The sequence below is a fragment of the Lycium barbarum genome, chromosome 10 (assembly GCF_019175385.1).
Source record: "Lycium barbarum isolate Lr01 chromosome 10, ASM1917538v2, whole genome shotgun sequence".
Taxonomy (NCBI): Eukaryota; Viridiplantae; Streptophyta; class Magnoliopsida; order Solanales; family Solanaceae; genus Lycium; species Lycium barbarum.
In genome coordinates, this window is record NC_083346.1 from 26,496,737 (window position 1) to 26,522,344 (window position 25,608).

General features: G+C 37.8%; 2 protein-coding genes across 2 annotated transcripts; one reads left to right on the forward strand and one right to left on the reverse strand.

Annotated features, from left to right (window-relative positions):
- Positions 1–9,700: 9,700 nt before the first annotated feature.
- On the reverse strand, positions 9,701–12,390 carry LOC132612872 (uncharacterized). The gene is made up of 2 exons (XM_060326950.1): positions 12,044–12,390; positions 9,701–11,539 (listed from the first exon to the last, which is right to left on the reverse strand). Exon 2 carries the CDS (start codon positions 11,537–11,539, stop codon positions 9,701–9,703), a length of 1,839 nt encoding a protein of 612 aa, XP_060182933.1. The 5' UTR covers positions 12,044–12,390.
- Positions 12,391–14,852: 2,462 nt separating this feature from the next.
- On the forward strand, positions 14,853–22,195 carry LOC132614756 (short-chain dehydrogenase ptmH-like). The gene is made up of 3 exons (XM_060329282.1): positions 14,853–15,384; positions 18,907–19,066; positions 21,639–22,195. The coding sequence occupies exons 1-3, from the start codon at positions 15,054–15,056 to the stop codon at positions 21,973–21,975; spliced, it is 828 nt and encodes a 275-aa protein (XP_060185265.1). The 5' UTR covers positions 14,853–15,053; the 3' UTR covers positions 21,976–22,195.
- The last annotated feature ends 3,413 nt before the right edge of the window (positions 22,196–25,608 follow it).

A 25,608-nucleotide genomic window follows, 5' to 3' on the forward strand; every position in this document is an offset into this window, starting at 1 on the left:
CACATATATCTTTCTTTTTTTCCCAATTACTATCCATTTCAGATTTTTTATTCCTCAAAACCCTAAAAATTCTCTCTCCCCCATTCTCAACCACCACCATCATGGCCGCGCCACCCCTCTCTCTCTTCTCCCTCTTCCTCTGTGCTCACCCTTCTCTTCTAACTCATCTGCTGTCTTTTTTTTTTTTCTTAATCAATGCACCATTCAAAGGAAATATTAAGTTCAGTACATAAACATAATACAGGTTAGCAGATTGCTATGCAAGAAATCAATCCCAATATTCTCTCGTCAAGTGAATGGCATATTTCAGTACGGGATAACATCTTTCAATGGTCTTCACATGACTAAAACCAAATAGGGAGATTGTCAAAGCTCTGCTAAATATTTAATCAAGTTAAGCAGGTGAATGGGCCGGTATGCATACAGATGCATACGCGCCGCCCCTCTCTCTCTTCTCTCTCTCCCTCTGTGCTCACCCCCCCCCCCTTCTCTCTCTTCACTCTTTCCCGTGATCGGCGGGTGTTTGAGTGGCCTGAGATGGCACACGATGCAGACGACAGCGATGAAGACTTGGCGAGAAAGAAGAAGATGCAGATGATGGTGTCTCAGATTAGGGTTTTGGTGGTGGTAGAGTCTGAGATTAGGGTTTTGGTGGTGATGGAGAGATCAGGGTTTTTGGTGGCGGTGGTGTCTCAGATCTGGCCGTGTGTATTTTTTATATTTTTGTGTGTATTTGTTAAAAGCCAAATACAAATACATTCAAAAAATCTACATCTCACAAATACACTGTTTTTTTAATGTATTTGTGTTTGTATTTTTTGAGTGTATTTTTTAGTGTATTTTGTTAATAGCCAGACACACTGTTTTTGAATGCATTTATCATGTATTTGAATTTTTTTGTCTTGTATCTGAATGTATTTGTTGAAATCCATTCAAATTTGAATGTATTTGGCTTCATATGTAGTTGGAATGTACACAATGTATTTGAAATACATCAAAGAAATACATAAAAAAAAAAGCCACTGAAATACGTCAAAAATAAAAATAAAAAATCACTAAAACACAACAAAAAAAAATCACTGAAATGCATAAAAAAAGGACACAAAAATACATTATAGCAAAAAAAAAATCACTCAAATATATCAAAGCAAAAAAAAAAAAAAATTACTATGTATTTGAAAACAAACAAATACACCCGTTAGATTGCATATGTTCATTAAATAGTAGCTATGGTTGGTAAAATTAAAAAGATAGCTACTAGAGGTAAGGATGATAGCTATTCCTGTAAGTTTACCTTATAATTAATTATAATATTACTAATTCTAGCATAACTTGTCTACCAGCTTACATTTACCTTTAACTTAAACAGGATCTAACTACTAAATTACGTACACCTTCCGTCCCAATTTAAGTGTCTTACTTTTCTTTTTGGTTTGTCTCAAAAAGAGTGTGTATTCTTATATTTGGTAACTATTTAGTTTTAACATCCTACGTGACATGTTTAAGATCTACATGTCTAAATCTGAATGCATATCTGAATATTAAGATATGGTCTTTGAATCTGAACATTGAATGATTAAGACGGCTTGTTTTCAACATCTAAATGTGCATGTGGAATTCACTATTCAATAAAATATTATAAGAATCTCATTTCAACAAAATAATATTTTGACTATTTATATTTGATTAAAAAAAAATTAAACTATCTGAAATGCAAATAAAATTTATATATCAATATAAAAAAATTATTGTAACAAGGTAAGATAGTATTTTTTTTTTCAAGAATTGAAGATAAGTTAATATTTAATAAGAAAAATTATCAGAAAGTGGAACCACCAACAAACATTCATCTTTCACGGAGCCCCAAACTCATAAATTTCTATCACGATACTAATCTCAATAATACCTCAACCTAGAAAATAAGTTTCTTATCACCCGTAAATTGAACAAAGAGTTAGTAATATTTTTATAACAGAATTGAGCAAAAAGTTACCCAACAGCAAAATTGAAAAATTTCTTACGGCTAAAATATGATTGGACATGTTTCCATCACAGCACGGAGGTTTAATTACATTCACATTGGATTTATATATATATATATATATATATATATAATCTACTTTTATTGCACATGAATAATCATATTTGATTTTTCTTGGTGCAAAATGGATTATGAACTGGGGAAGACACATAGGATTTTGCCGAGAAGAGAAAAAAAATAAATTTTGATTGAGAAAGAAGTGTGATAGGCGTGAAAATTTTTGCTGAGAAGAAAAGCGCAGAGGCATGAGAGGAGCTTTTGTGAATAACACGCAATATTTTAATGAGTCTAAAATCTGAATGGGGTTAAGACTCTGTTATAGATCTGATTCAATCAGATCAACTAAGACCCATTAAGAGGTTTTATAAGGAGACAAAACAAATGCATTTAATGGGCTGAATCTAAATAATTAATAATCAGACCTTAAAAACAAATGGGCAATTTTGCTTTTGGGGTGATCTTTAAATTTTGCCCCTCATATTTGTAATCTTTAAATTTTGCCCTTCGGTTAAAACCCATGGGTTCCAGGTTCAAAACCCCACTCAGTCAAAAATTTTAAAAAAATTCACAAGGCAAAGTTTAAATTTCCCTATGCCTCCACCGGTAGAGTTTTAGTTATGTTTAACCAAAAGTCTGCCGAGGGGAGCAGACTTTGCCTTGAGGCATGTATATATATATATATATATATATATATATATATATATATATATATATATACTTTTCAAGATAAACTTTTAGTTATGCCTTAACTAAAAGTGTCTCCCATAAGACATAACTAAAAGTATGCCCTATAAAGCGAAACTTTTCCTTAAGGAATAACTAAAATTATGCTGGACCTGGCATAACTATCAGTTCCGCCTTATAAGGCAAAGTTTATGCCTTAAGGAAAAGTTCCGTCTTAGGGGCATACTTTTAGTTATGCCTTAACTCAAAGTCTGCCCCATAAAGCATAACTAAAAGTATGCCCTATAAGACGGAACTTTTCCTTAAGGCATAACTAAAAGTTTACCTTATAAGACAAAGTCTGTGTCTTAAGGAAAAATTATGCCTTATGGGGTATACTTTTAGTTATTCCTTAAATAAAAGTTTGCCCCATAAGGCATAACTAGGAAAAGACTTTTAGTTAAGGCTTAACTAAAAGTCTACCCATAAGGCATAACTAGAAAAAGACTTTTAGTTAAGGCTTAACTGAAAGTCTGCCTATACGTATGCCGGACCCAGCATACACACGACCCAAACCTTGCCTTGCGATTTTTTTTTTAATTTATGCTTGATCGAGAGTTCAAACCCAGAACCTCATGATTTCTATGCGAAGCTCAGGGTTGCAACACGAAGGGCAAAAATTAAAGACCAGCAATATGGGGGGAAAATTTAAAGACCACAAATATGATGAGCAAAATTTAAAGACCACCCCAAAAGAAGGGCAATCCACACAAAAAAAAAATGAAAAAAAAATGCACTTAATGAGCTGAATCTGAATAATTAAGATGGTCAATTCGCAGAATTGCCCTTCTTTTGGGATAGTCTTTAAATTTAGCCCCTCATATTTGAAATCTTTAAATTTTGCCCTTCGGCTAAACCCTATGGGTTCCAGGTTTGAACCCCCACACAGTCAAAATTTTAAAAAACAATTCGCAAGGCAGAGTTTAAATTTCGCTATGCCTCCATCGGCATACACTTGTGAAGGAATTACCAAAGTTATGCCGGACCCGGCTGTCACGACCCAAATCTGACACTCAGGCCGTGACCGGGCACCTGACGAGCTTCTACCCATGAGGCGAACCCTCTAAGCTAATCATGCGAAAATTAACGAATAAAATGAATAATACGCAAAGTCTCATAATTTAAAGAAAAGTGCGGAAGCGAAATACAAATACTGAGTCTTGCCCATAAACCCCATAAAAATGTCTAAGTCATGGAACTACTAGTCTGAATATAAAAGTACGAGACGTAGCTTGGAATACTACTAAGTCAACTAAAGAAGAAGAGGCCGCCATGATCTAATGGTGGCTCACCTCCACTGAACTGGACTGAACAAAGCTGGAATGAATCAAGTATCGGCTACCTGGTCACCGTTAACCACACCTGCACACATACAACATCAACAAGTGTGAGTCTAAAAGACCCAGCAAGATCATCGACACTCTCAGCTTACCCTTGGGGCAAGTCTTTGAAATTCCTGATAATGCATAAAAGCAATTACAGAGTACAAGTATATTAAATATATACAAACACTGAAGCTAAGCTAAAATCATGAAGCACAACCAAGCAGAACATGAAATACTCTAAATCTGAATCTATGCTCACGGGACATAGTACGTATTTATCTATGTCTTACCCCGTTTTCCGGAGAGGGCATTATTTACCCCCATCTTACCCGGACGAACAATACATGAAATATACTGAATCTGAATGTATGCTCACGGGACATAGTACGTATTTGTCTATGTCTTACCCCGTCTTCCGGAGAGGGCATTATTTACCCCCATCTTACCCGGGTTACTTAAAATTCTAGCATCTATCTCTCACCGAACATCAATGGGACCTGTAGAAGTATGCCCCTCTGAAGATATGATAAGTGGGACATACATCCATTCAATACCACTTCTAAACTTTACATTTATATAAATAGTATCTATTTAAGCGAAATTACGCTAAAGGACTCATACGGTCATTACTTTAGAAATTTGAAAATTATCCAATTTAGATCATGCTTGCCCACTCACACGAAATAAATGGTTTAAATGCATACATACAACACAAACCATATGCGTTTTATGAAAAGCAAGTAAACTAAGAGTTTAAGCCTCACTTGCCTTTTAATCGGAACGCAAACCTTTCTTCAAACGCCAAAATCTCTTCAAACGATCTCCAATAGCCTCAATCTATTTAATAACGTAAATAATGGATCCAAATTAGTCCAAAGACCGTTAACTGTTCTGCTAGTAGTCAACTAACCCCTTATTTACTGACACAAAAAGAGAACCTCAAAAACGATACTCAGCAACATATGATAGAGATTCTGCTAAATTACCCCTCATGTATTAACACACAAAATTATAAAGTCCAAGTCTATAATACCACTCAACGATAGTTCCTAATGCCAAATGAATTTACTGTGCAAAATAGAAATATAATCTAGGAAGGTACTGCCCACTATATAAAAATATATTCCTATTCCCAAAGCCTAATAAGTACAGTCATGTCTCCCATAATCATATTGTCCCCCAAAGAAGAATTCTTGGCATTATTCTTTAAAGAAATAATTGTACTACCCATCCTAGTTCATTCATGAAACATAGCCTTCCTATATATATAAATAAATATATTTGACAACAACTATTCAATCATCTTAATTTGGCAGATTTTGACAATTGGGAAAATTAACATAGAATAAGAAAAAGTTTTCCACGTTTTGGTTTTCTCTGGCAACAACTTAAATATACCCTAAGTTCATTACTTAATTATCAACTGTCACCATTAGTACTATAAACTAGTTATCACAAAGGTGAAGCTATGGAAGGAATTAAACGTAGTACCTGAAATTGTTGGGGAATCTACTCTTTTGATGTTCCTGGCTTTCCCCTCACGTAAAATAAAATAGCAGTTGCTTCTTCTTCTTATTTTTTTTTCCAGCCAATCTGTAGACTAGGTAAAATAAATAGGTTCCTCCATTCACCACATACTTCTAGGGAAATTACGTGAATACAGGGGTGATGGGCTTGGCCCACTACTCAAGTCATTTATTATTAATTAAACAATTGCACTTAACTAACTAGGGCTGCTTATCGGGCGGATTGGACGGATAATTACGCTTAACGGTTCGGCTTAACGGTTATGGGCTTTTAAAAGTGCTAATCCGCTAGCCAACCTATAAGATATCGATTGGTTCGGTATCGGATTAGCAATTATCGGACGGTTATCGGGCGGTGTATCGGTTAAATCTAAGAGAAAAATGAATGATAAAATCACTTGTAGTCAAGGAAATTACCTGCCTTTAAAGTGACTCAAAATGTAATATTTTTACCTTATTGGTTATAAAGAAGATAATGATATCCTCCAAAAAAAAGGGATAGGAATATAACCAAGAAGATTGAAATGTTGGATTCAATATTAGTAAAAATACCGTAGCAAGTAGCAACAGTTTTCCAAGAACGTAAGAAAGCTCTTCATGTGGTCAAAGAGCAACACATTAACAACCTTAACTGTCTCAACTAGTCTCTTAGGCCTACTGAAATTCGGGCAGAGTTTTCCCTATAATTATGACTAATGTCACTTATATATCTAGTATAAAACCACTAATAGCAACCCCAACAAGCATCATAAATAAATCAACATATACTAGGGAGTTCCGGGCGACTCCATACCATCAATCACATGCAAAATGGGGCACCAGGCGACCCCGTACCATCATGCAAAATTACAAATAAAAATATAACACCAATGTAACTCAAATAAGTCAATACATAACTGCGAATATATAAACGCACTATCTATTAGTTTAATCCTCGTGAAAACACATAAAGAGTATACCTGTAACCAATGCACAAATGCATTGGAGCTTCTTCTCTTGACATGACTCAAGAGAAAAGCTCGGGATATCTGTCTCGAATGTCCTGCTCTGCCTCCCAAGTAGCTTCCTCACTCGGATGGTTCTTCCATAAGACTTTTACAGAAGGAATACTCTTGGATCTCAGCTGGCGAACTTGCCTATCCAAAATAGCTATCGGGGCCTCCTCATAGGCTAACTTCTGATCAAGCTGAACTGCCTCATGGTCAATAACCTGAACAATATGGCTCGGGTCTCTAGAGTATTTTCGGAGCATGGAAACATGAAAAACTGGATGAACTCTTGCTAAGGACGGCGGTAAAGCCAATCTATACGCAACTGCTCCTATCCGCTTTAGGATCTCGAAAGGACCAATATATCTCGGGCTTAACTTGCCCTTCTTGCCAAATCTCATGACACCCTTCATGGGCGATACTTTCAACAATACCAAATAACCCTCCGTGAACTCAAGATCACGGACTCTCTTGTCCGAATAGGATTTTTGCCTGCTTTGAGCTGTCTTGAGCCGGTCTTGGATTACCTTCACCTTTTCCAAAGCTTGCTGAACCATCTCTGGACCCAAAAGCTTCCTCTCACCCGGTTCGAACCAACCAACTGGAGAACGACACCGCCTACCGTACAAAGCCTCATATGGAGCCATCTCAATACTAGAGTGGTAGCTATTATTATAGGCGAACTCTACCAAAGGCAACTGATCGTCCCAATGACCTCCAAAATCGATAGCACATGCTCTCAACATGTCCTCCAAGATCTGAATAACCCGCTCTGACTGACCATCAGTCTGCGGATGGAATGTTGTACTGAGCTCAACCTTAGTACCCAAAGCCTTCTGAAAAGACTGCCAAAACTGAGTTGTGAACTGTGACCCTCTGTCAGAAATGATAGAAATGGGCACGCCATGCAATCGAACTATCTCACGAGTATAGATCTGTGCTAACCGCTCTGCTGTGAATGTAGTCTGAACCGGTATAAAATGTGCGGATTTGGTAAGTCTGTCCACAATCACCCAAACTAAATCATGTCTCCTCAAAGTACATGGCAAGCCCACCACAAAGTCCATAGTGATTCTCTCCCACTTCCACTCGGGAATCACCAGATTCTGAGCTAACCCTCCAGGGTTTTGATGCTCACACTTAACTTGTTGGCAATTCAAACAACGAGCCACATAATCAGATATGTTCCTCTTCATCCTCATCCACCAGAAATGTTTCTTCAAGTCTTGATACATCTTTGTGGCTCCCGGATGTATGGAATAGCGAGAACTATGAGCTTCTTCCATAATAGTCTGCCTCAGGTCTCCTACATCTGGTACACATAACCTGCCATCATGCCATAACACTCCATCGGAGTCAATAGTCGTTCTCTTAGTCTGTCCCTGCTCCACTTGAGCTTAAGCAACCGGCGATCCTCGAACTGATGAGCTTTGACCTGCTCAATCAAAGAAGACTGTGCAACTACGCAAACAAGTATCCCTCCACAAGGCGTAGCATCAAGTCTAACACCACTATTGGCCAACCGCTGAAAATCTATAGCTAAAGGTCGGATTGAGGATGAAATAGAAGCCAAACTACCCATTGACTTCCTACTCAAAGCATCCGCCACTACATTAGCTTTCCCCGGATGGTACAAAATTGTCATATCATAATCCTTTAGTAACTCAAGCCATCTCCGCTGCCTCAAATTCAAATCTTTCTGCTTAAAGATGTACTGAAGACTCTTGTGATCTGTAAATATCTCACATGGCTCGCCATACAAATAATGCCGCCACAACTTCAAGGAAAAAACCACTGCTGCTAGCTCTAAATCATGAGTCGGGTAGTTCTTCTCGTGATTCTTAAGCTGTCTAGAGGCATATGCAATCACCTTGCCTCTCTGCATCAGAACACAACCTAAACCCACTCTCGAGGCATCGCAATACACTGAATAGCCTCCCTCCCCAGTAGGCAAAGTCAATACTGGAGCCGAAGTCAAAGCTGTCTTGAGCTTTCGAAAGCTCAACTCACACTCCTCTGTCCACTTGAACTGGACATTCTTTTGCGTCAATCTGGTCAACGGTGCAGCTATTACTGAAAATCCTGCCACGAAACGTCTGTAATAACCGGCTAAGCCCAGGAAACTCCTGATCTCAGTAGGAGTAGTAGGTCTAGGCCATTGCTGCACTGCATCAATCTTCTTTGGATCGACTAGAATACCATCCTTAGAAACCACGTGACCTAAAAACGCCACTGTATCTAACCAGAACTCACACTTCGAGAATTTGGCATAAAGCTTGTGTTCTTGCAGCTTCTCTAACACCGCCCTCAAATGACCCTCGTGCTCCAACTGGCTACGGGAGTAGACCAATATGTCATCAATGAATACTATAACGAAAGTGTCGAGAAAAGGCTTGAACACTCGATTCATAAGATCCATAAATGCTGCCGGGGCGTTAGTAAGCCCAAAGGACATGACCAAAAACTCATAATGGCCATAACGAGTCCGAAATGCAGTCTTTGAGATGTCCTCTTTCTTGATCCTCAACTGATGGTAACCCGATCTCAAGTCAATCTTGGAAAAACAGACCGTACCCTGAAGCTGATCAAATAAATCATCTATACGAGGTAGTGGATACTTGTTCTTGATTGTGACTTTATTTAATTGCCTGTAGTCAATGCACATTCGCATGGAACCATCCTTCTTCTTCACAAATAATACTGGAGCACCCCAAGGTGACACACTGGGCCTGATGAAGCCCTTATCAAGCAAATCCTGAATCTGTTCCTTCAGCTCCCTCAATTCAGCAGGTGCCATACGATACGGGGGAATAGAAATAGGCTGAGTCCCCGGTAAAGTATCTATGCAAAACTCAATCTCTCGGGTGGGAGGCAATCCTGGCAAATCTTCAGGAAATACATCTGGGTAGTCCCGTACAACCGGAATGCTGTCTATAGTCACTGTCTCAGCTTGAGTATCTCGAACCGTGGCTATGAATCCCAAACAGCCCTGGCTAATCAATTTACGGGCCCTGAAATAAGAAATGATCCGCTTTTCTGGAGCGGCTGTGGTACCTTTCCACTCTATTCTCGGCTCTCCAGGTATATCAAATCTAACTAGCTTTTACGACAATCAAGTGTAGCATAACAGGCTGCCAACCAATCCATACCCATGATGACATCAAAACTGACCATCTGAAGCTCGTGAAGATTCACCAAGGTCTCTGTACTCTGAATAGATACTATACAATCACGATATACTCGATCTACCACTATAGACTCCCCAACTGGGGTAGATACTAGAAAAGACGCATCTACGTAATCGAGTACCCGCTCCAAACAAGTAGCATAAAATGGGGATACATAAGAATAAGTGGATCCAGGATCCATCAAGGTAAATGCCGGATGATAACAAACTGTGAGAATACCTGTGACTACTGCATTACATGCATCAACATCTTGTCTGGCCAAAGCAAAGAAACGGGGTTGTCCACCCACTGCCTGTGCACCCTGAGTACCCTGTCTAGCTGCTCCACGACCTGCCTGTAGTACTGATCTAGCTGGAACTGCGGCTATAGGTGGCGCCACAATGGCACCCTGCTGCGGGGCTGCCGGCTGGACTGCGCCTACAACTCTAGGACATGCAAAAGACAAATGACCCTGCTCCCCGCAAGTATAGCATCCAGTGAAACCCCTCATACACCTGCCTGAATGGTTCTTCCCACAAGAAGAACAATGATAAGCCCTGTTCTGAAAAGAACTACGTCTCTGGTGTTGCTGCCCCTGCCCCTGCCGGGCTGACTGAGAACTAGGTGAGTCCTGAGAATGATTATGTGAAGCTGACTGAGGAGGTCTAGATGACCCCTTACCCTGAACACCCCTGCTCCCAGATGGAGCCAAACTGGGTACCACTGATGTGCGCGACTTCTTCCCTTCTCGCTCAGTCTTGTCCTCTAAATAGTATACCTCTCGACGCATAGCACTATCTAGAACCTGATCATAAGTAGACCTCCGCACCTCAGTAGCCAAGGCGGTACGGTGGGACCCTTTCAACCCATTCACAAATCTCCTGACCCGATCCTCTTCAGTAGGAATGATCTCAAGGCCATAACGAGACAACCTGGTGAATTCTGCATCATACTGTGCCACAGTCATGTCATTCTGACGAAGCTTTTCAAACTGATCGCGCAAAGCATCACGCTGACTAGGAGGTAGAAACCTATCCATAAAAAGTGTCACAAACTGGGCCCAAGTGAGTGGGGGCAAATTTGCACGCCTATTACGACTCAAGGTAGTCCACCATGACTCTGCCAATCCAGAAAGCTGAAAAACTGTGAAGTCAACCCCGTGAGTGTGTAAAATACCCTGAGTCATCAGAATCTTTTCACACCTGTCTATGAACCTCTGGGGACCCACCGAATTAGGAGTAGCATCGAAGTTCGGTGGTCCAAAACCCATGAAAGCTTTAAGCTCATCTGTAGCACTTGCACTCCTACCAGTAACCGAAGTTGTACCCCCTAGATGAACTGCTGGTTGTGTTACCACCTCAGCTGGTGGTGGAGCTAAACCAGGTGGTGGTGTCTGAAAACCCTGTGCGACCTGCTGCTCTGTGGTAAGAGTGGCTAGTGTCTGACCACCCACACCCTCCCGAGTCTGAGAAGTACCTGAAGGCATAACTCCACCTAGACGAGGAACAATAGCCTCCATAACTGAAACCATCCTGACCAATAGCTCTGGTGGTACTGAAACTGTAACTCCCTCTACTGGGGCTGCTGCTGGTATGTCCATGACATCCTCCTCTGCCGGAAGCTCGGGTGGTGCCTGTCTGGCGGCTGGGGGTCTACCTCTAGGCATAGCAGCCTGTCGTGCTGGAGGCCGTCCTCGTGACCCGGCTCTCCCCCGTGCTACTGGTGCACCCCCTCGCCCCGCAGATGCAGAAGATCGAGTCCTAGCCATCTGTTCCAGAACAAGAAAAAGGTTAATTCCTTATTCAACTTTAATGGCACGATAAGAATTAGAAAGAAGGGAAATTTTTCCTAAAATACCCAAGCAACCCCTCGAAGATAAGTACAGACGTCTCCGTACCGATCTACAAGGCTCTACCAGGCATCGTTCCATGACTTCAAGGAAATTGAAACCTAGGGCTCTGATACCAAGTTTGTCACGACCCAAATCTGACACTCAGGCCGTGACCGGGCACCTGACGAGCTTCTACCCATGAGGCGAACCCTCTAAGCTAATCATGCGAAAATTAACGAATAAAATGAATAATACGCAAAGTCTCATAATTTAAAGAAAAGTGCGGAAGCGAAATACAAATACTGAGTCTTGCCCATAAACCCCATAAAAATGTCTAAGTCATGGAACTACTAGTCTGAATATAAAAGTACGAGACGTAGCTTGGAATACTACTAAGTCAACTAAAGAAGAAGAGGCCGCCATGATCTAATGGTGGCTCACCTCCACTGAACTGGACTGAACAAAGCTGGAATGAATCAAGTATCGGCTACCTGGTCACCGTTAACCACACCTGCACACATACAACATCAACAAGTGTGAGTCTAAAAGACCCAGCAAGATCATCGACACTCTCAGCTTACCCTTGGGGCAAGTCTTTGAAATTCCTGATAATGCATAAAAGCAATTACAGAGTACAAGTATATTAAATATATACAAACACTGAAGCTAAGCTAAAATCATGAAGCACAACCAAGCAGAACATGAAATACTCTAAATCTGAATCTATGCTCACGGGACATAGTACGTATTTATCTATGTCTTACCCCGTTTTCCGGAGAGGGCATTATTTACCCCCATCTTACCCGGACGAACAATACATGAAATATACTGAATCTGAATGTATGCTCACGGGACATAGTACGTATTTGTCTATGTCTTACCCCGTCTTCCGGAGAGGGCATTATTTACCGCCATCTTACCCGGGTTACTTAAAATTCTAGCATCTATCTCTCACCGAACATCAATGGGACCTGTAGAAGTATGCCCCTCTGAAGATATGATAAGTGGGACATACATCCATTCAATACCACTTCTAAACTTTACATTTATATAAATAGTATCTATTTAAGCGAAATTACGCTAAAGGACTCATACGGTCATTACTTTAGAAATTTGAAAATTATCCAATTTAGATCATGCTTGCCCACTCACACGAAATAAATGGTTTAAATGCATACATACAACACAAACCATATGCGTTTTATGAAAAGCAAGTAAACTAAGAGTTTAAGCCTCACTTGCCTTTTAATCGGAACGCAAACCTTTCTTCAAACGCCAAAATCTCTTCAAACGATCTCCAATAGCCTCAATCTATTTAATAACGTAAATAATGGATCCAAATTAGTCCAAAGACCGTTAACTGTTCTGCTAGTAGTCAACTAACCCCTTATTTACTGACACAAAAAGAGAACCTCAAAAACGATACTCAGCAACATATGATAGAGATTCTGCTAAATTACCCCTCATGTATTAACACACAAAATTATAAAGTCCAAGTCTATAATACCACTCAACGATAGTTCCTAATGCCAAATGAATTTACTGTGCAAAATAGAAATATAATCTAGGAAGGTACTGCCCACTATATAAAAATATATTCCTATTCCCAAAGCCTAATAAGTACAGTCATGTCTCCCATAATCATATTGTCCCCCAAAGAAGAATTCTTGGCATTATTCTTTAAAGAAATAATTGTACTACCCATCCTAGTTCATTCATGAAACATAGCCTTCCTATATATATAAATAAATATATTTGACAACAACTATTCAATCATCTTAATTTGGCAGATTTTGACAATTGGGAAAATTAACATAGAATAAGAAAAAGTTTTCCACGTTTTGGTTTTCTCTGGCAACAACTTAAATATACCCTAAGTTCATTACTTAATTATCAACTGTCACCATTAGTACTATAAACTAGTTATCACAAAGGTGAAGCTATGGAAGGAATTAAACGTAGTACCTGAAATTGTTGGGGAATCTACTCTTTTGATGTTCCTGGCTTTCCCTCACGTAAAATAAAATAGCAGTTGCTTTTTCTTCTTATTTTTTTTTTCCAGCCAATCTGTAGATTAGGTAAAATAAATAGGTTCCTCCATTCACCACATACTTCTAGGGAAATTACGTGAATACAGGGGTGATGGGCTTGGCCCACTACTCAAGTCATTTATTATTAATTAAACAATTGCACTTAACTAACAACTCCTTCAACCCACTGATCAATATATATATATATATATATATATATATATATATATATATATATATATAATACGTCTCATACCTTATTGTACCTATAAATATCTAAACTGTATAAATATAAATATTTATGTCTTACTTACCTACCTCAGAAGGTGAATGGTTAAAACTAAGCAAACCACAATAAAGAGTTTAATTCTAAAATTCACTCGAAAAATATCGGGTTGTTACACCGGCATACTTATGCCTTATGGGCAGACTTGACAAAAGTATGTCGGGTTCGACATAACTTTGATAATTTCTTCACAAGTTTATGCCGGGTCCGGCATAAAAGTTTGCCCATTAAAAGTATGCCCCCACGTTAAGGGATTACCAAACTTATGCCGGACCCGACATACTTATGCCTTATGGGCAGACTTGGCAAAAGTATGCCGGGTTCGGCATAACTTTGGTAATTCCTTCACAAGTTTATGCCGGTGGGACATACTTTTAATGGGCAAACTTTTATAGTATGCCACATGAGGCGGAATTTTTCCTTAAGGCATAATTAAAAGTTTGCCTTATAAGGCAAAGTCTATACCTTAAGAAAAAATTTTGCCTTATGGGGCATACTTTTGGTTATGTCTTAATTAAAAATCTGCCCCATAAGGCATAGTTCCTTAAGAAAAAGTTTTGCCCCATAAGGCATAATTAAACTATGCCTTGAGGAAAAGTTATGCCCCCTCCGGCATAACTTTAGTTTTTCCTTAAGGACTTTATGCCAGATCCGACGTACACTCCCCCAGCCCTGCCTTGTGAAATTATATTTTTATTTTATGCCTGATCGGGGGTTCGAACCCAGAACCTCAGGTATCCAAGCGAAGGGTAAAATTTAAAGACCACAAATATGAGGGGCAAAATTTAAAGACCACCCCAAAAGAAGGACAATCCGTACAAAAAAATGAATTAAGATTCAGGCCTCCACTAAGTGCAAACAAATGAGGCCTAATTAACAGTCCAATAAGACTTAATTAATAGTCCAAGCGTCCAACAAATAACTACTTGCCAATTTCATTTCGCCATTATTAATCCGTCCAAAAAATTGGCCATCCTCGCTAAACTTTTCCGGTATTGAAGTCAAAACTGCCAAAACTCAGTAAATTCCTCTTTTTACTCACCGAATCTCCTTCACTTACAAAAGGGAATCCCTTTAACTTCTTCACAGAGAAAATCCCCCAACCCCACCGTCACATCTCTGCACATTCTCTGTTATGGAAAACAAAGAAGTAGTTCTCATAACAGGCTGTTCAAATGGCGGTATAGGCCATGAGCTTGCTCGAGCTTTTGCTTCTAAGAATTGCCTTGTTGTTGCCACGGCTCGGTCCTTAACATCCATGTCTGATTTCCAAAGTGACCCAAGATTCTTTCTTCAAGAACTAGATGTTTTGTCTGAACAAAGTGTTACTCATGTGCTTACCAATGTTCTTGAAAAGTTTGGGAGGATTGATGTTCTTGTTAATAACGCTGGTGTACAGTGTGTTGGACCTCTCGCTGAAGTCCCTTTGTCTTCTATTCAACATATCTTCAATACCAATGTTTTCGGTACGCCTTCACTTTTATTTTATATTAGGATTTAGGGGTCGTTTGATTGCTGGATAGAGTTATGCATGTATTAGTAATGCATGATTAGTTATGAAGGAATGTATTTATTATTTTACGTTCTATTCTGCATAAAATAATACATAGATTCCCTTATAACTTTTATATATATATATATATATATATATATATATATATTAGTTATGTGGATTTCTAAATTGCATACCTCACGCCATATTAGGTGTGTTGAATTGCCTTGTTGCCACGGCTCGGTCCTTAACATCCATGTCTGATTTCCAAAATGATCCATGATTCTTTCTTCAAGAACTCGATGTTTTGTCTGAACAAAGTGTTACCCATGTGCTCACTATTGTTCATGAAACGTTTGGACACATTGATGTTCTTGTTAATAACACTGGTGTACAGTGTGTTGGATCTCTTGCTGAAGACCCTTTATCTTCTATTCAACATACCTTCAATACCAATGTTCTCGGTATGCATCATTTTATCTAACTTTCACTTTTAATTTTTTATCAGTATTTAGAAGTTAATAGGGCACTCAATTATTTGTTGGCTTAAAACAAAATTCAGATATTTAACAAATTCTACTTAGAAGTATTATGTTCCAGTTGAATTATTCGTACATTTATGATTTGACTTATTTAAAGTCTGCTAATTTGAAATTGCAGTCCAAGTATTTGTTAGTATTACTGTTGTACTCGTTGTGTGCATTTATATGTTAACTTTGTCGGAAACCTTCTAATAATTGTTAAGAGTTTGAAATATATTGCTAGATATAGAAGTTTGTAAGGGATTTTGTTATTGAAGTTCTTGATGGGTGATTTCATGCTTTGAATTGATGGGAACTCTGCATTAAAAGTGAGCATACATTTGGAACTAAAATTGCATCCTTTTTTTTATACAGAAATATAATTAATTGGTATAGAACTAAAATTGCATATTGGTATTTCCAAGTTTACCTTATTACATAAGAGTTAATGGTTGTTGAGCCTTCTGTTTTATGTAACATCCGTTACATTTTACCAACTTTTCTCTTGAGTACTTGGTCCAAACGGAAAATAAAGGTTTTCCCTTTCAAAAAGGAGAATAAAGGGTTTTCCTTTTTTTTTTTTTTTTTTTTTTTTTTTTAGGGGTGGTGGGGGGTTTTGGGGGGGGAGGGGATACATGATGATAACAAATTTAGTAGAACAATAGATGGTTGTACAGTAAAGTCGAGGTAAAGGCAACCTACATCCTTGTATTTGGATAGCTCAATAGGTTGGTGGGCATCCATAGCTGTCACCCATGGTTGGCTGGCTGCCCACCTGTTTTTATTATTTATTTTTGAAGTAAGGGATATATAACTTAAAGGGCATCAAGAAGATGCAAAATGGCTACCAAAGATGTGAGTTTGACAGCTCATTTACAATTAAGTAGTACTCCCTCCGTCTCAAAAAGATTGTCCTCTTTTGACTTGGCACAAAGTTTAAAAAATAAAGGAAGACTTTTGAAATGTGTGGTCCAAAACAAACCTTAGATATTTGTGTGGCTGTAAATCATCTTATAAAGTTAAATTGTTTCTAAATATAAAAAGGGGACAATCTTTTTGGGACAGACTAAAAAGGAAAGGAGAACAATCTTTTTGGGACAGAGGGAGTACAAAACTAGAGAGCTGACCAAAGCAAGGATGGTTAACCGCTTGTCCTTTGTCATTTTGGAAGTTAATTTGGTAACTGATTGAGAATATTTTTATTAGCAGAACTCATATTTGATCTACTTATTTTATCCTATGTACCTTATTTGTTATTTTGGTTTCTTTACTTGTTTAACCAACAGTACAGTAGTGATATTTGATCTGAAGAAGGCACTGTGACTTCAGTGCGCTGTTGGCTTATATGTCTAACAATAAAAAGGAATTTGAGAGATACAGTGAGGGTATGAAACTGAGCCAAAAGTGAAATAGTTTATTTAATACTAATTGTTTAAACATTGTTTAACCTGCTTTGTAGATCCAATGGTTTGGAAATGTGTACAGGTTTACTTAGATTTGTTAAACCTAATCAGTAGTTCATTAAATACATGTGGGACACGATTATATCAAATCAATTACAGTACTATTTATCATAACTTCAAAGCTCTCTATATAAGACAAGAATATTGAAGGAGAGTGAGGGTGGTTAACTGTCATTTTCCAAATTGATGGAAAATCTGCTGCTAATATCTCACGTACATCATTGGTGACTGATATCCTAATGTATGGGCAAATAAATGGAATCTCTGATAAAATATGCAATCTGAATTGAATTCAACAACTCCAGTTCACATGCAAGATGAATCTCAGAAGTGATCTATACACAATTGTAGAGTTTCTAGAGAGAAGAAATGAGAAGAAAGAATTCCATTTCTGTAAATACACATTTTTATTACACCGCTGTAACATTGTTTATACTATCGGTTATACAGCCAACTAACTCATATTAATAGCTCCCCTAGTTTGTCTAATTACAAAATAGACCCCAAACTCTAACGAACTAATCTTGCAGTTGTTATCCTCTAAACTGTTTGTGAGTCTAATATAGTTTACCATTTCATTTTGAAATGCCGTTTTCTTTCTATCCTACATAATTGGAGTCAGAAATCTGTTTTTTCTCTTGAATCATTTGACTGTGGCATGCAGAGTAATTGAGTTCTATGGTTCATTTTGTGCGATGCCTCTTTTTTAGAGCCTTCATTAACATCATCAGCCTGTTGCTGTGCTTGCTATTTATGTTGTATTTTTTACTATTCCGTATTTCCTTGCTTCGAATATCCTCAACGAGTAACATGAAGTCTCTTAATAGAGGATTAAGAAGCAATTCTCTTTAACACTGGTCAGTAATCTCCGACACAGTTTGTCATCCTGTTATGTGCTTAATAAAAAATAAAGCTGCATTTAAGAGATTATCAGTTAAGTTGGAAATAATGCTCCATTCAACGCGCATATAACATTGTTTTTAACTTGTCACAATTGTTGAGAATTAATGTCGGGAATGTTTAGTGCTGTTCATGCTAGAATTCTCTTCTCTTGGGAAAGCAAGCACATTATTGGAACCTCCCATAAGGAAAAGTTTATTTTCCATCTGAAATGCCTGTATAAAATTATTGTAAGAGAATTAGAAGATGATTGAACTTGTTTAGAAAAAAAAATTAGGAAGATGATTGAACTATAGTGCATGTGTTTATTTGGTTCACTTCAGTTCATGGAACCTAATGTTCTAAACTTGCATAACTTTATAGCATTATGAATGATTTATATTCCTGTGTTCACATGCTACACTCTTGGTCCTGATAACAAGAGATCATTGTGTATCTTCTTTTTCCAAATAAACCATTTTTTTCCATCTTAGTCTGACGGAGTTGGAGTAAATAATTATTTATCTCATTTTTCTTTCTCCTATTCCTTTATTTTTTAACTTTCCTCTGGCAGCAATTTTATTCTCTCTTCTTTTTTGTGTTTGCTTATGACATTGTTTTATATTTATGTAGGTCCCATAAGGTTAATTCAATCTGTTGTTCCGCACATGGCATCCAGGAAAAAGGGAAAAATCGTCAATGTTGAAAGTTGTATTGCTTTGTCACCAGGTCCGTGGTCTGGTGCTTATAGTGCATCCAAAGCTGCTGTACATTCATTTACTGATACCTTGAGGTACGTTTGTATGCAATAGCCAACTTTGTTATTGTGAATTTCGTTATTGGCTTTTAAATTTTTATAAGATTTTTTTGGGTACTACCTGTCCTAGATTCATTTCCTTGAGACACATTACATTCTTTGCCTTTGTTATTCTCTTTGATGATGAATGATTCAGTTTTATACTTAAGACGTACAGCCAGCCGGAAAAGTTTCTTTGAACATTTCCACCTTCTCGCTCCAACAGTGTTACCTTTACACGGAGAAATCAACTGTTCAACCTCATTCCTTAAACCAAATTAGCTTTTTGGCCTTGTTTTCCTCCAATGATCAAATATTCTGACTTTATAAGCACCTTTTTACAACATAAATGAGTGGTCAATAAATCTTCCTATGGAGTAACTTTAGAGCACATGTTTGGCAGCATACAAAGTCATATAGCTCAAAATAGGAACGTTCAGACTGGACTGCACGCCTGAATCAGTACCCAGGTTGACAGTAAAGTAGGCTCTATATCGAACTAGTGTTTACCTTGGTTGCAAGTTGATTAAGGCAATTGTATCGTGTTCTTAAGTTTTCCTAACTAAAACAAAGGATGAATTTGACTCTTTCCAAGTTGAATGTCCCATTTCCTTTTTTGTTCTATCCCATAATTATTTTCAGCTTCCAAACAAAAAGAGTTGTTCTTAAAACAAATTTATGTATAACAAAATCTTACCTCTGGCTACTTTGGCAATTCTTTAGAACTTTCTCTTTAATATATTTCAAACGTAAAAAGAAAAGTAAGTAAAACATGGTACCGATCTATGATACATGGACTCAGCTACAGGACATATCCGATACAGATGTCTTCAAGTATCCGGTATGGATTCATGCGACGTGTTGTTACTTTTTAACATATTTTGAAGACTTGGCACAAAGTAACCTACACCAGCATTTCAATACGGGTATGCCAAGGCAAATGAAGAATCCCTGTAATTATAGCTTCACATCTTACCCCTTAGCTAGAAAGTCTTGTCTTTTCAATTTTCTTGTTAATGTCCTCACCAAGTTAAAATATGATATTCATTTGGAACAGAAGAAGGTTGAATGTTGGCTTTTGTCAGAAACCCTGTAACAGTTTTCTAGTGCATTCCTTCAGCTAACGAATTCCTTGCTCATTCATTTGCATGCTTTCTCCTCTACCATCTCCGACTACCGCCTCCATTGTTACCATCTTGGTTATCTAAAGTTTCTTCTCTCAGTCTCAGATTGTCCATATGTTAGATTTTTGGAAAAGTTTAGCTTATTTTGAAAGTTAATGCAAATCTAGGAAGAAGGTAATAACTGGGAAAATCATTTAGGTAAGAGAGGTTCACTCAATCGACTAGACGGTTTTGGTGAATGGGATGCTTAAACAGCTATGCAGAGTGAGGGTTCTATAACCATATTCAAAACTTCCCATTTTTAATCTCTAATTTTGTGATAGTTAAGGCAAGGGAACAAGAGGAACAAGATTAAGGATGTGTGTGGTACGAAGGAGAATGTTTTCCTGGAAAATAAGTGGGCTTCTTACTTATTTTCTGGTGTTTGGTAAATAAGTAGAAAAAAAAGTCATCCCAAAAGCATTTGTATCTAATCTAGGCAAACACTATTGGGTTGGCATGGGGCCTAGGGGTGTGGGGTCGTGGGGATAGGGGCTGTGGGTTGTGGGTGGGGATCCGGGTGTGTTGGAGGGCGGGTATTAGAATGTTACTATGGAATGCTACTTATGAAACTTGTTTTCCCTACTTTCACTAGGGAAGTCATTTTCCTCATTTTAAGGAGCTTGTTTTCCTAGGAGTACTGTTTTTCAAAATATTTGACTAACTAAACATGGGAAAATTGGAAACGTTTTCCTCCATATCAAACACACCCTAAAATTGAAATAGTTATTGGATAGATTAAGGTGTTGTAGCTCAAAATAAGCATGACCTCTTATATAGCATCTGCCAGTAAGACGCTTGTATGCCAAAGTCCAAGCAGGTGATTTGTGTATTATAGCTTAAAACTTAGGATGTCAATTTATATAGAGCATTACACAGCAAGACGTTACCGGCATATGTACCTAAGTTCAAGCAGGTTATAGTACGATGTCAGTTGTTGAGTTATGCTTCATATTCACCAAGACATTCTTTTTTATACTGACTCCAGGTTGTAAGAAGATTAGGTATTAACTATTAAGCTACGAAAGGCCCACTATGCTTTTATATAAAAGAATGCTTATATTGGTAGTATGCTGGTGTTCAGATGCTTGGCATTGTATCCTCTTTTATGAAGGGATAACTTTAGCAGATACACTTCATCATTTCTTCAACTTACTAATAATCATCCATCTTTAGGTTACATGGTAATAAAATTCTTTGTTGTCTCCTGATACCACAGCTGACAGACAACGTTGAGTTCAAGTAAAATGTAATGCCTGTCAAAGCTGCTTTTCTCCAATAACTAAAGCTTCTGTATGTATCAATTATTTTACAAACTTACAGTTTCCCTTCTAGGAATGGCAGATACATGTGTGTGTGTGTGTGTTTCTTTTGTAGTCCTTACTGCTACTCTGTGCTATATGTAGACTGGAACTTAAGCCATTTGGCATTGATGTCATCACTGTTGTCCCTGGGGCTGTGAAGTCGAACATTGGAAACTCTGCCATTGCCAATTACAGTCAAATGCCAGAATGGAAGTTGTACAAGAAATTTGAAGAACCAATCCGGGCACGAGCACATTTCTCACAAGGCCCAAGATCAACTCCTGCGGAAGAATTCGCAAAGAGGACCGTGAATGCGGTGCTGAAGGAGAAACCTCCAGCTTGGTTTTCTACTGGCCACTTGTCTACTATTGCTGCAATCATGTACCACCTTCCACTTTTTATCAGAGACTTCATTCTCAGGAAAGGGATGAAGTGTTGATACAGCATTCTTAGATTCTTATATATATTTTTTTAGATGGTAAAAATCTTGTATTAAAATCACATAAGGCTGTGAGGGTCATATTTACAGGGAGTATGTAGCAAAAATTCTAGACTAGAGATCTAAGACTTGTAGTAGAGACTCAGCTCTTCTATGTACTCTTGTTTACAGCAAAAATAAAAAAGCAAAATAGTTGTATGGAAAGACGAGTATTTGTTTCCGCATTTTTTCCACATAGGTGGCAGATAGAACATAGTTGTATTTCCTTCTTTGGAGATTGTCTTATGTCAGACAGGCCTTCTTGACTACTAGCCAAACAAAATATGTCACTTTGTACGGAATCTTGGCCCTCCATACGTGTTTCCATGACCACTGAACATTCAGATTGTAGCATGTGATATGTTGTTTTAGCTGAGAAGATTCCAGAGTTGTGCCCTCTCCACCATATTCTGTCTTGAGTTTGGGAGCTCAAGTGATTGGTTTAAGAGTGATGAAAGTCGGCAAACCTGTCCACCTCCCAGTCATTTAGAGACCTCCTGAAACTATGGTTACTCCAAACTTTCACTGATACTGGCCTTTTATTGTTGATTTAAAGTAAAAACATCGGGGAATAAAAGTTTAAGAGTGTCATTTCCTAGCCAATTGTCCTCCCAAAAGGATATTTTCCATCCATCTTCAACTTACAGGCTTATTATGCTGCGGAATATTTGCGAGATGTTCTTGATGGTCTTCCAAAACCCCGTACACAACGTTCACCCCTTTTGTCTTCCATGCGCCATCTTCTTCATATTTTCCTTTGATTACATTCTCCCATAAGTATCTCCACAGCCACTTCTTGAACAAACTTTGATTTTGTTTTCTGAGGTTCTTGGTGCCTAATCCTCCTTGTTTTTTATTGAGAGGTAAGAGTTTTCCATTGACAAGGTGGAAACCTCTTTTTCTCTTTGTTCCCCTGCCACAAAAAACTCATTCCCAATGCATCTCTCTCCTTTCAACCTTAGGGGGAATATGAAAAGTGACATAATAATATAGGTTAGGAGGGCTTCCAAAACAGTGTTTATTAGAACTAGTCTGCCACCCATCTATCTATACATACTGGTTCTTCCGTCTAGATAGTCTTTTCTCACATTTCTCCGGAACCCCATTCCATATGTCCTTTGATCTGCATTTTGCTCCAAGTGCCATGCTAAGGTAAACTGTAGGTGGTGATCCCATTTCTCCACCTAAGATCTCAGCACATTGAAGGAACTGTTGAGGTTCATTGATTGGATACATCAAGCTCTTTTTTCAGTTGATATGTAACCTTGATACCCCTTCAAAAAGAACCAGTACGATCCATAGGATCTTCATTAGCATCACTTAGGATGATTGCATCATCTGCATAAATTAAGTGTGATTTCCATGCTACCTCCATATCTTCAGGGGTGATGTAGCATACTGCACCGGAGTCATCTGAACCAAGTACTTTCGAAGCAGAGGATAAATTTAGATGTAAAAATCCACGAAAATTGCAACAAATAGTCGATATAAACCCATAACTTTAAAAGATATAACAGGTTCAACACTAAGAACCTTAAATGTTGAACTCATAAAACTTAAATTCTGAACCCGCATCTTCTTGTCTACAGTTGACTTTAAAACTTCCGAGCGAGCTGTTACTTTGGGCTTGTTATCAACATGTGCGGATTGCCCTTCTTTTGGGGTGGTCTTTAAATTTTGCCCTTCAGGGTTTCGGGTTCAAACCTTCACTCAGTCAAAATTTTTAAAAAAATTTGCAAGGCAAAGTTTGAATTTCGCTATGCCCCCTCTGGCAGACTTTTAGTTATGTTTAATTAAAAGTCTGCCAGGGGCAGACTTTGCCTTGAGGCATACTTTTTTTTTTTTAATTAACTTTTCAAGGTAAACTTTTAGTTATGCCTTAACTAAAAGTGTGCCACATAAGACACAACTAAAACTATGTCCCATAATGCAGAACTTTTCCTTAAGACATAACTAAAAGTTTGCCTTAGAAGGCAAAGTCTATACCTTAAGGAAAAGTTTTTGCCTTATGGGGCATACTTTTGATTATGCCTTAACTAAAAGTCTGCCCCATAAGGCATAACTAAACCATGTCTTAAGGAAAAGTTCTGTCTTATGAGGCATAACTAAAAATCTGCCCTATGCCTTGCGAAATTATTTTTTTATTTTATGCCTGAGTGGGAGTTCGAACCCAGAACCTTAGGTATTCCCCCACCTTTCCAAGCGAAGGGCAAAACTTAAAGACCACAAATATGAGGGGCAAAATTTAAAGACCACAAATATGAGGGGCAAAATTTAAAGACCATCCAAAAGAAGGGAAATCCGCGCAAAAAAATGGTTACAACCCCTCAATCTTAGATTCTTATTGTCATTCTAACTTTTCGTTAGGTATGCTTTCTGTCCCTGGTAAGCAGAGGCGTATGTAACCTATAAGGTTGGGGTTCAACTGAACCTCAAACTTTGAACACGGAGCCTAAATTTATATGTAAAAATTTATTAAAATTGTAATAAATAGTAGATATGAACCCCTAACTTTAAAAATATAATGGGTTCAATGCTAAAAATCTATAGATTAAACCCATAAAATTTAAATCCTGAATCCGCCTCTGCTGATAAGCAAATTCTTTTCTTGGTTCTTGTTAGATAGAGATTTACATTAAGGAAATATACAGTGCTCACGATTGTAAAAAAAAAAAAAAAAAAAAAAAAAAGATAACGTGAAATTGTCTTTCCTTTCAAATGCAGCCTCTATAAGAATTGGCACTTAATTTGTTGTCCCTTTTTTTTATGGTTAAACGAGCTTTACCTTCAAGTTTTTCATAATGCACTTTTATTGTAAAAATGTAATTTTTAAAAAGCAATGGAAACTCGTTTCCTTTTAGATTTAGTGAAGAAAAAAAGAAAAGACAAATAAGACACAACTAACTAAAATGAGCAACGTTAAAATATGGCAAGACTTGATTTCAAAATGATTCAGCCCACGATTTTCTTAATAGGAATGGACTTTCACTAGATTTACTGTTCCTCAATCTGAGCGATGAATTTGAATTTAGCGTAAACATATAAACTTTTAAATTCATTTACATAGGCTGAGGCGAGACAGTGTGACACATTTGAAGTAGGGAAAAAATGATATTGCCAAAGAATCTGCATATTGCATGAGCTTTTAATGTTTTATACTTTGTTCTAATAGGACATATTGCTCTGACATTATCTTTCCTTGCACTGCAGCAAAAGCTGCCCTTCATGCATTAACTCATTCCTGACGGTATACAAAAAGTTCCACTATGTGTTACTATTCAAAATAGCTGACTTTTATAAAGTATCTCAAGTTCCCAATAGAAAATACTGATCCGCACCTGATGTATGCACCAGAATGTTTTAGTCAAATGCCAGAACTGAAATTGTACAAGCAATTGGAAGGACCCATACTAGCCCATGTATGTGATATTTGACACAAATATCATGTTTTGTGTCGTATTACAACTTCTTCTTATGACTTTTATCGCTTAATTCATGAAGTAACCGTCATATTTGAACTTATGTCGTTATATTTCATGTGTATAGGTACGATGACGACAAACGATGGAAAATGTGCTTGAAATGATTGGAATT